Raw genomic sequence first — 12,797 nt, forward strand, 5'->3', positions numbered from 1 at the left:
TTCGCGTTACTGCTCTCAGACAGATAGTGATTAAACTAGCTAATGAAGAACGGAGTTTTTGAGTTTTCCTTCAAAATATAAATCTATCACTGACGTGGTTTTTTTTGATAGAAATAAAAAATAAATTAAGAAAAAGTTTATAAGCTCGGAAAGGAGGAAAAGTTTTGGTGTAGGTCGCGAAAGGGATGATAAATTATTTTAATATTTTAATTATACCTGTTTATACTCTGATTTACCATTCTTTTAAAAAATAAGTCCTAAAATTATTTGAAACTGTTATTGCAATTTCAAAACAAGTTATCTTCAACTTTACTCGGTCTTGTCTTTTTCTGATTTCGACGCAAAAGAGTTAACTTCAAAAGATGTAACGCAATGAAAAGGTTAGCAACAGATAATAGTAAATAACCGTAACTGTGAAATGGGTGAATTAACTTCCTTGAAGTAAGTTGTTGCAGCCGATTACTTTGTCGCTGTCACGTTGAGTGAAACCTTTAAGTGCTAAATAGTACTTTCTGAACATATATATATTTCACTGATTTATTTAAGGCCCATATACCAATAACTCGTTTATTTGTAATACTATATTTAAGTTGTGTAGTCAGTTTGCAAGGATTAGTTGGCTGTAAGTTATTCGTGGTAGCAAAATTTTAGTTTTGTTTTGTTATTTATGTTATACAACACTTAATCAATTAATAAACGAAAAAACGTCGACCTGATATACAACCTCAAATAATAGTCTTTAACACCTTTACTAACCAAAAATGGCTCAATACGGATGCTAGAAATTAACGTCAGTTTCTCAAAACAAAGTCTAGATTTTCTTTTGGGTTTAGCATTTCTTTCATCATCATCATTTTTAAATATATTTATAATATACATTGGTATTATAATAGCAAAACCTTTTTTTCATTTCACTTTATGTATCAAGGTTTGCTACAGAAGACTAGTAAATGAAAATAAATAAATAAATAAAGGCAGTATGTTTCCTTCTTTCGTTTAATTCAAAAACACTAAAATAAAAATTTTAGTCTAAAACTTTGTGAAGAAAAAAAAAAAAAAAAAAAATTGTCTCGAATGTGGTGTGTCTCGAAAAAGGTGTGTAATGGTGTATTTAATTATGGCAAAGCACACTAGGGCTATCTGCCTAAGGGAAGGGATGCCTTCGTGGAGGACTTTCTAAGGGAAACTGGCTCGTATACACGTTACACATGGGGAAAACCACGAAAACACCCATGCAGCCAGCCCGTTCGCGGGATTCGAACCTCGGACCGAACTACCAGTGTTCAGCGACTTTACCGCTCGGCCGCTGGTGGGCTTAAAACAAAAAGGAAATAATTAATCTGAAATTAACTGGGGAAAATTAGTCTGAAACTGGGGGAGGGAATAAAAAATTTCGTCTGGAATTTGAAGAAGAGATTGAAAAAAGTTATCTCAAATTGTGAATAAAAAATAGAATGAGACTGGGGGAAAAGAATTTAAAATATCAGTCTTGAATTGGGCGAAAAGAATACAAAAGAATAAAAAACGTAGTCTGAAACTGGGGTGAAGGGGAGAAAATAAAAAATTTGTCTCGAATGTAGGGAATAAAATATTAAAAAAGGGGGGAAATTGTCTAAAATCAAAGGAAAAGAGCACAAACGAATGAAAAATTTAGTCTGAAACTGAGGGGGGGATAAAAATTTCGTCTCGAATTTGAAGACGAGAATAAAAAAATCTGATGTGTGCACCACATGACTTCATTGTACGAAATATTAAATTATACGCATTTTTCCTTGCATTTCATTTAAACTTATTGGATTGAATTAAATCTACTTCGTCGATAGCGCATAAACCACAATAGAATAAATGCACTCTTTACATTTCACTATATTTGTTTACTATAGCGACACTCTGGCCCTAGGTTCACTTAACAGCGCTACATTTCAATCATTTTTTTAACTCAGAATGCACAAAATTTATATCATCTTAAGTATCTAATCGTTGCCACACATTCAAATACTATACTAAATCTAAAACGATGTATAAAATAAATTAAACTAAGAACACGAACACACACACACACACACACACACACAAAAAAAAAAAAAAAAAAAAAAAAAAAAAAAACAGTTTTTCACAGATTATTCGGTAAAAGCGCAGAATAGGCTGCATCAACAAAGTTCAGTAGGAGGAGCTCTGTGACGTCCATAAATGGGTGGGACTAAGCTTATGACGTCACAATGTAGTCTTGCATTTACACTACGTGTACTTTCTATTTTCTCTTAAAAATAACAATAATAAATTGTTTATTATTGTAAATTAATATCAAATTCTTTACTTTTAATTTACTTTTATAACATTTAAGCTTAGGCGTTACTGATAATAAGTATAAATTGTTTATATTTAAAATTACCATGATACAGTGTGCGAATTCTACCAATTATTAAAAGGATAAACAACGTCGCAGTCTCTAATACTTGTAGAGCTTCAATATTTTCAAAGATTTTTATTAAATTATTATACTTATTTTTATTATTATTATTTTATTAACTTTTTTTATTTATACAAATAAAATATTTTTTTTAAAATTTAAATTCATATTGTGGAACATTTCAATTTTATCATTTTTACAAATTACCTTCTTGCTACGTAACGACATAATTCCTTACATACCAATAATTAGACAATTTTCATTATTTCTAAAAATTTTAAACTTTACATTAATAAAAAAGAAGAATATTTTTTATTGCATATGAACATCATTACACAGCTTTCATATCAGTTTCTAAAATTCCTAAATCACGTCATATTCTGTGTAGGCATGCTAGAATTCTGCGCATTAATAAATAAAAAAATCTAATTTCTCAGAATGAAAGAAAATAATATAATAAAATAAATACTACAAACTTGGAACACTAAGCAATGCTTCACATACGCACACACACACATATTATCAATGAACTCATATTATCAAGTGCAATTACGATACCAAACACTACGTATTAAAATATGAGGTAAACGTTACTTCAAGAGTTAAAGTTAACAGTTTTGCTACTGTTGAGTAGATCGTCGGGCAATCGATATATGTCGTAAGTCGGAAAGCGTTGTAAATATATCAAAGCCAAAAAATTAAAAATACAATTTAAATGAAAAATGATGTCTTAAATATATTTCGCAATTAAAACAACAATACAAATTTAAAATACACAAACGATATGTTAAACATTGCACATAAATAAAAATACATTACTGCTCGGCATCACACACAACCTCGTTTTCCCTTCTACACGACGATCAGTATTCGCTCCAAAAACATCAAAGAATTCCACAAACTCGGTGTCCATGTGCTCATCCATCTATTTTCATTTAAAGAAACATCAGAGACTTGCTCAAACTCGGCATTGCGCACCACACTGACTTTGACCATGTGCACATCGATCTATTTTCACTTAAAAAAACATCCCAGAGTTGTACAAACTCGGCATCGCGCACAACCTCGGCATTGCGCACCACATTGGCTTTGCCCATGTGCACATCGATCTATTTTCACTTGAATAAACATCCCAGAATTGCACAAACTCGGCATCGCGCACAACCTCGACATTGCGCACCACATTGGCTTTGCCCATGTACTCATCGATCTATTTTCACTTAAAAAATCCCAGAATTGCACAAACTCGGCATTGCGCACCACACTGGCTTTGTCCATGTGCACATCGATATATTTTCACTTAAAAAACATCCCAGAATTGCACAAACTCGGCATCGCGCACAGTGGCTTTGCCCATGTGCACATCGATCAATTTTCACTTAAAAAAAATCCCAGAATTGCACAAACTCGGCATCGCGCACAACCTCGGCATTGCGCACCACATCGGCTTGCCCATGTGCACATCGATCTATTTTCACTTCAAAAAACATCCCAGAATTGCACAAACTCGGCATCGCGCACAAAATCGGCATTGCGCACCACATTGGCTTTGCCCATGTGCACATCGATCTATTTTCACTTAAAAAAACATCCCAGAATTGCACAAACTCGGCATTGCGCACTAGATTGGCTTTGCCCATGTGCACATCGATCTATTTTCACTTAAAAAAATCCCAGAATTGCACAAACTCGCCATTGCGCACCACATTGGCTTTGCCCATGTACACATCGATCTATTTTCACTTAAAAAAACATCTCAGAGTTGCACAAACTCGGCATCGCGCACAGCATTGGCTTTGCCCATGTGCACACCGATCAATTTTCACTTAAAAAAACATCTCAGAGTTGCACAAACTCGGCATTGCACACCACTCAAAATCGTCTATATGTTTCAAAACCGTCTCTCTACTAGTTTCATATTTGTTCCACAAATTGGGCACTTATACGATATTGCAATCAAACTTTTCTCCATACACCACTCAATAAGGCTCTTTTTGCCTCTTCGCTCCAACTGATTAAAAAAATCCAGATTCTGATACTCATCCATTCTGCAGTAAGCACCGATTTTGACACACTCATCAATAATCAAAACATTCTTTAAGCAAAAAAATTCTTTTCTGTATTTTCAGAAGTAACTGTTATAATTTTTAACTCATGCATTCAATATTTTCAATGTTTGGTAGTGATTGTTTTCAATCGTTTGGTATCTTAATAATACATTTGTCAGAGATAATTCGTTGCATTAAATGCTAACAATACCACACACCACACAAAAGTAGATTTATAATTAAAAACATCTCGCGCAGAACATTATAAACCTACCATTTCAACTCAGTTAAAACTTCATTTAAGTTTTCTTTAAATACGAAGCTATAGCATACTTATAACTTGTTTTTAAGGAGAGGCGTAACCAATATTACGTCATAAAAAGGCGTGTCCAAGCATAAGAGAAGTAAACACAGCATCGACTGATGCGGCCTATTCTGCGATTTAGCCGATTATTCCGTATTTCTCATTCAATTAATTCAGTTCTCACTTCGCGACAAGGGAAAAATCCATAAAAACTCAAAATGACTGTATTGAAAATTATGAAGTAAATCTTAAACACTTATTTGCTCGAATAAATTCCAGAAAGGATTAAGCATGATTTAATTCGCAATAATAAAAGAAGGCGTTATCTTTGTTATTGCGAAACTTACCTTCTCTAGATTGGCAACAAATCTGCTATTCTGTTGTTTCAAATGTAAACAAGCAACGGCCGACATGGCAAAAATTACTAGGCTTAGCGGCACTTAAACAACTTTGTTTAAGTGTTGATAATTCTAAAATTGTTGATAATTCTAAAGATATTGCATAGAGATTTACTAAAGGCATAAAATCCTTAAGCGGAAGATAAGAACAGCATAATTCAATCATTTTTAAAACAAAAAATGCCCAATTTACAAACATATAAGAATAAAGAAACTGAGATCACTGAGCCGAGTAACAGAGTTTACATATAATTTATATACTTTTATTACAGCCGATAGCAACCAAAATACGAGGTGCACATCTACATGTTATGGCACTCCTATATACAAAATTTCAACGTTCTGAGGCTACTCGTTTTTGAGTTATGCGAGATACATACGTACGCACAGACGCCACGAAAAATTCTCTTTAGAATTCATTTTAAATTAGTTTTACAATTTTTTTGGGGGAAAAGAGTCCTTTATTCTGTCCTTATGAGCAGATGTCAAGCAAAAACATCGTTAAATTGCATCCGATAGCAGTGAAAATGGATATTTGCGTTGAAATATGATGCCTGAAACTTTTCGCGATTACAATACTTCCTTTTTACTTCGTACAAGGAAGTAAAAAGAGTAATCTGAAATTCTGAATGAAGAATATAAAAGAATAAAAAGTTTAAACTGAAACTGCTGGAAAAGAGTTAAAAACGCTAGCTGGAAATTGGGGAAAAAGAATACAAGAGAATTAAAAAAACTTAACCTGAAACTGGGGGAAAAGAAATAAAAACATTAGTCTGAAAATGGGGGAAGAGAATACAAATATATATATATATATAATTGAGTCTGAAGCTGGGAGCAAGAAAATAAATTTTCTCTTGAATTTGAGAAAAGAATAATAAAAAATAATTTTAAATAAATGTAGTCCGTAAGCGACGAAGAAAACGATTAAAAAATAAACAATTAGTTTTAAACCGGGAGAAAAAATATCCAAGGCTATTTCTTTTCGAATCACACCGACTTGAAATATCAGGTAATTAAGTAAATTTCATTTGTTCATTTGAAAGCGGACAAAGATTTATTTGCTGACAATTTTGAATCGGATAAGCATTTAAATTCATATTTCTGATTGAATTGAAAACATGAAAACAAGCAAGAATGCACTGTAAAAACATGTTTCCATGCTTTTAATTTTTTGTAGAGATACCCGTTGGTACTCCAAACTCTTTCTACCCGTTGGTACTCCAAAGGATTCAATCTGGTTTTCCAGTTATGGTGAAGGACACGAGGGCTTCCTATTTAAACTCTATCCCAGTCTAAAACTCGAGATCACAACAGAAAAACACCTCCCAAAAGTTTCGCTTAAAAAACACTTCTTTTTACCTCAATTTGAATAAACGTGCGCTTTCTAATTACCATTCTGGCAGGAAAGCGTGGATGAAATCGAGACTGAAAGGAAAGTTGCTTTAACTGAAAATTAACTATTAGTCAGAATAAATAAATCTTCACAAAGTTATTTTGATATATACATAATTCGTAACAATATGAAGAAATGACCTAAGTAAATCATATAAAAAAGATCATATAAATTGCTACATACGAGTATTTTTATTGAACACTGTGCAATCGTAGTGTTATAACTGTTTCCACAAATTAATTTCTGCGACAAACCGCGAGAAGCTTTACGACTGGAAACATATACAGTATGTCACAAACCCAATGAGAATGATTTTTTTTTGGGGGGGGAGGGGGCTCAGAAAAATAAAACAAAAAGAAGGCCGGGAAAGGAAGTTCGGAGCTGAAGCAAGTGGAAATAGAACTGAGAAATATAATAGTACATGAGTTGGCAAAATGCGTAGCAGATTTTTTATTTTGTCAAAGGTAAAACAGGAACGAACAACGTTATACGATTAAGTTTTGTATGAAACTAAAAAAATTTGGTACACGTTTCAGTTGCAATAAAAGTCTTCAGGTGACACAAAACGTTTATGGATGGATGAAAGAGCGTTCAGGAAGAACAGAGCACAGTGTTCAACTTCTAAAACTGAAGCCAGTGTGACTCGATAAGTGTAGATACTTACAGGTGGTCGCGAAACTGCAAACACGCAATTTTTTCATTATGATAGTGCGTCAAGGCACACATCTTTGAGGAAAATTTAGGATAAAAAATATCTCTCAACGCTTTTCCATGTACCGCACAACTTTGGCTTGGCTTCGTGTCCTTTTTTTTTTTATTTCCCACAATCAAAATCCATGTCAAGCATCATCATTTTCGGTCGGCCCCTCGGATGAGGAGCTTGAAAGCATCTCAAGTGAATACTTCTTTTGCTACTGCGAAGAGTAGCAGCAGCTATGGAGTCACTGTATCAGATCATAAGTTGTTTTGCGATCCGATACAGCAAGCGGATGTACGCAGGGACAGATTTACAATACTCAAGGCTCGAGGCAAAGCATTTAATGAAAACTATTCCTCTTCTAAATGTTTCTTAGAGTAGATATCAGTAATTAAAATTATATAAAGTACTTCGAGAAATGACCTAATAAATGACTATTTTTTCATTTAAAGTTATTTAAAAAAGCATATATTTCTTCTTTTTTCAGTGTTTTGTTGCCATAGTTTTGCTTTATGTGTGTTACATAAAATAAAAGCTTATACATTTCAAACGAATATCCGCCTTCCGCCCCCCCACCACAAAAAGTTGGTATAAAGAGAAGAATCTAAAGAAATCTTCCTGATTTTATTATAAACCTTAATTCATTAAACTACAGCGGTAAGACCAAAATAATGTAATTAAACTGTTTGTCAATTTAATAATTAGTTACATGACCTCTCCTAAAATAATCAAAAGTACGTAATAGTCACGCAACATTACGAGCTTCAAATGCAATCGCTACTGAATAGCAGAGACCGGCAGCGCACGACATTATGAGTTTGCAGACTGAGACTTCGCATATTAGTAGCCAATGACAGTGCAAGCGTCTAATTTCTCAAGAATAATAAGAAAATATATAAATAAAAGAATTTACAGTTTTTTCTGGCGCATTTTTTAACCTTTCTTAACTAAGTTTATCGTCCGAAAATTGAGAGGGGAAAATTATGCGAGAAATTTTATTTTCGAATAAAGAGGTTACAATAAAAACATAACAAATGAAAAATAGTCATGGATAAATTACTGGTACTCTTTACAATATTATTTATTTAAAAGGAACCTACATTCCAATAGGAATACATAGCAATATTAACATAGGACGTGTTCGGCTGAAATAGGACGTGTCCGACTCAGTTACCTTATAAAGCTTCAACGGAACCTCACATGAATGAGACTTGATCGTAGTTCCCAAGAGGGTCATTCGATGAACGAAGGAGAAGATAACGATTAAAAGACACATATTTGGAAAGCTTGAACACATCAGCAATAAAAAAAGGTTACAATGAGCTGGAATATATATAAAAGAAAAACAAGTGAAATCTCAGGTTTGAAAAATTTCTGAAGTGTGAGAATACCTGCAACGTCCAGGTAGCTTAACAAAGATTCTGCACAAAATACATTTCAAATTGTAAATGCAAGGGATAATAAAATGGATGAAATGCTAATACAGAAATCCAAATACAAACTGAATACAGGGAATAAAAATAAAAAAATAATCAAGGGAATATAGTTTACCATTAAACTAGTCCTCAGAGGAAAAAAATATGTACATTAGAGGAAGAGTAAAATTATGCGAACAGTTTTAAAAATTTCAGAACATAGCGCTCAAAAGATAGGGGGGAATACGTGACGAAATATGGTATTTTAAATATTTTAGATATATTTTTATATATAATCCTTCCTAAAAATGAAGACCTGGCGCGTATGTTTCTTTTGCTCTAACCTAAAACATACTCTTGATATATGTTACATTTACATTTTAGAAACTTCATTGATAACTATGTTAAAATATTAATCATATCATTATTTCTGAGATGTATCATGTATGTTTAGAATTAGCATTTAAAGAAATAAAGCCAATTGTTTTTCAGAGTACTCTGGATATTGAGAAAAAGAAATGGGATGCATAAATAAGAAAATAAATCTGTTAAATAAATTCTCCTTACTTCAATAGCATAGTATTATTTCATCATGCATCATAATTTATAAAATTACGAAATAGAACAATTAAATAAACTACATACATACAATGCATCCCCCCCGGAAAAAAAAGAAAGAGAAGTAAGATGTCATCTCTCTTTTTCTCTAACTGGAACTTATTCCTGATAAAATAATGGACGACAAAAAAGCAATGGAAGTTTATCTGTACAAAAGAAGGCATTTTCTGAGGGTAACTCACGCGTATTTGTTGATATGTTAAAGTATTTCGAATCTGAAAACATGAAAAAAATCCACTTCGCCCTTCACCGAGATTCCAGTCAAGGATCTTCCAGTTGATAACTGGGCATGGTAACTTAACGACGTATATCACGAGAGTATATAAGAAGAAATATGATAATTCTTATATATTTACATCACGCACGGAGAAAGTGAACTGCAGGAATACTGAAGGAAAGTCAACTGCCCGGACCTGAGACCGAGATACACAATATTTGACTTAATAGCTTTAGTCATATAATCTCCCTTACTAAAACCAATAAAATGGCTCACTAGAAATACATTTTAACAGTAAACTTTTCCATATTTTAAATTTAAGCAAACAAGCTCAATTTTGGAGGTGCACAGATGGTATTTTTGTACCGAAATACGCGATCGGCTAAAACTTTGAAATCATTTGTTATTAATTAAAGCAAATGCTTACAAAAATCAAGAGTTATATATGTTATAAATTAAATTAATTTCGTATATAACAAATTGTATATGATTAAAATAATATAAAAAGTTAAGAATTATTAAACACGTATATTACTTTTAAATTGTCTGATTTATTAAGAAATGTATAATTTGAATTGGAAAGGTAAAGAAAATATTATATGTGACGTATAAAGGCTTCATGAATAATAAATTAAAAATCTCAAGCCGCATGGAATGATAATACTTCAGATAATGATAGTTTATCATCCAATGTGGATGATAAATGCTTTGGCAGCATGATGTAACAAGACTCAAAAACTGAAAAGAATAAACTGTATATGTTTTAATGCGTAAACTCCGGTTTAGGGAAATCTAAAAGGTAAAAATCCACTTACAGGCCACACGCAGAAAGATGTCATTTGCTGTTCAACAAGCCTCAAGTTCTGAATGATAGTCTGTCGCCCAGGCACGACTGGAGATGTTAAACCTCTGTCTAGCTCTCCATGATGTCTCATGTTGATCAATCTTATATCACTAAAGGATTAATCCCAGCAGCTTCAACACTCATTCCTCCCCTGGACACTTGTCAAATACAACAACTGCTCCATCTCAGCTTCCGTCCGTCTTCGCCCACTCCTCAGCAAGTTGCTGTGAGGAATCATCCTTTTCCGTTTATAGACAATTGCCCAGCCCCAAAGACGCAAGCGGCAGATAAACAGGATCAGGAAGTAATACTACAGGGTGTGGAATGGGATTATAATCGAAGGGTTTCGTTTGCTGAGATATTATTTATGATAAATGAATCAGTTTGATCTATCACAAGGAAAGTAACTTCGGCCGATCATTTTCGGTACAAGATATATATGTAAATGAAGACTTGATATTACTAACAGAACTACAGAAAAGAAATAAATGTTCATGCAATAAAGAGCAGTGTAAAATATTTAAGATTATTATATGAATTATAGTAAGGATCAAAATTTTCATAATATTTATTAGTTATTATATATTGTATTCTATTAGTTATTATACATCCAGAAAAGTATTAAAGCGGGAAAATAGAACGGAGGGAAGAGATTAAACGGATTTTGCATGTTATTTTCTGGATAAAAGCTATGAGTGAGATTAAAAACAAAATAAAAAGTTAAAAAAAATTGAAAAAACAAAATGTCTCAAAAACAGTACTCCGTTTCTTTGAAAAAACACACAGTTTTTCTTACGTTTTGTATCAGTTTCAAACCGTTGGTTTGAAAAGTGTTAAGTTTCAATATTTTGGATTTTTCAACAACTCTGCTCAGGCTAAATCATTTAATGGAATGCGTACGAAAAAACTAAATCCTAACAGGGAATCCTGCACTGTTCGTTTCAAATAAAACGTTTTACTTTTTTACAGAAAACCAGGGTTAGTCTTATTAAGATCTTACATCCAGTGATTTAGAATATATTTTATTTCGCAAAATAGTTACCTCCAGACCTCTACAAGCTCCAGAATTAAAATCTAAGGAAACATGAAAATGTTATTCAGCGAGCTAATTTTATCCCGGGAACAGAATTCGGGCCAACTACCAGTGTATAACGACTTTAATCACTCAGCTAGTAATGGGTTATTTTAGTTATGACGATCTAACAAAATTATGTTTGCATGTCACCGAGCAACCTTAAGCCATTCAAAATTATGAAATAAGGAAAGGACGCTTTCAATGTATGATATATTCCCACGAACAACATTAGTAACTTCTCTTTTGGGGAAGATTCATTTGATTCTTTTTACCTGCGGTATAAAAACGGGTACATGAATTTTTCTGTTTATATATTTTTGGAACTATATATTAAATTAAATCGCGAATTTAAATTTAAATATTGAAATTAAATTGAAAAAAAATTACTCGATGATAAAGAACTGAAATATTTTTTAAACGTTTCTTTGTGTGTACATCAAGCCGACAAATCTTAAAACTGATAATTTTATCGTAAAATACAGAAATCTTTCCGTTTCTCGCTTGCGAATATTTGCTTTACTTAATTTCGGCTATACGAAAGAAATGGAAGAAAGATGAAAATCGAGACTATCGCTACCATTTGTTTTATGAAATAATTTCAGAAAAGTGTAACTTTCAGTATGAAATAACGGATTGTTGCAGATAAAATGGCCTTTGAATGAAGTCTGATTTCGACTGGCAGTGGAAGAAGGCAAGTGCAAATTTTCTGTGTCATGTGACAGAGTCGCAATTAAGTGATCCAGTAGTTATATTCAGAACAGGATGTTATATTCTTTTCGTTCAACAAGTAGTATTAAACACTAAATACTATGATCATCAAGTCAATCATGGAATCCAGTCAGTTAAGTTTGCTAGATTTTCACTAATTCAAATTGGGAAATACTGCAGCCGCTGCGTAAAAAAATATCGATTTGGAGGAACAATTAATGCGAGATTCCCTCATCGTTAGTATGAAAATTTCGCTCAAGAGATTTGGAATTACAAAATGAATTCCCGTTCCTATTGTCTTTCTTCCGTTTATTCGAAGGAATTAAAGGACTTAATTGAATCTGATTTAAGATAAACTGTAAGAGAGATCGCCCAGACACTAAATTTATAGTTTTCAACTGCTTCACGGAGCTTGGAAATAATAAAAGTAAGGAAGATGGACAAGTGGGTGCCTCACGAACTCACTGATTAAAACAAAGCACTGCGTTTGGAAGTGTGTCTGCCTCTTTTGAGACGTAAGGAAGATATGTTCATGCAACGAACTGTACAACTGCCATAAGGATAAAAAATAGATATTCGCCACAGGGGTGGAGTGAAAGAACGCCAGAACGGATATTAAAAGCATCTTTGCTTCCAAAGAAGATGCTGTTGTTATGTAATACTGTTACCT

The 12,797-nt window shown here is 32.9% G+C and overlaps 1 protein-coding gene across 14 annotated transcripts in view; it reads right to left on the reverse strand.

The window, feature by feature from the left end:
- Positions 1–12,797, reverse strand: part of LOC118187454 (uncharacterized) — a 533,306-nt gene that overhangs the window by 123,028 nt on the left and 397,481 nt on the right. Inside the window, exon 1 of one of the 14 annotated variants that reach the window (XM_085808869.1) lies at positions 10,316–10,541. The exons of the other annotated variants lie outside the window; for them this stretch is intronic. Within the exon in view, the coding sequence (XP_085664995.1) occupies positions 10,316–10,435 (120 nt within the window). The 5' untranslated portion in view covers positions 10,436–10,541. Of the gene's footprint in view, positions 1–10,315; positions 10,542–12,797 lie in introns of those variants that run through there. 14 annotated transcript variants of the gene reach the window in all.

Source organism: Stegodyphus dumicola, chromosome X2, assembly GCF_044657685.1.
Source record: "Stegodyphus dumicola isolate Sdum_Otavi_A_Nest chromosome X2, ASM4465768v1".
Classification (NCBI taxonomy): Eukaryota; Metazoa; Arthropoda; class Arachnida; order Araneae; family Eresidae; genus Stegodyphus; species Stegodyphus dumicola.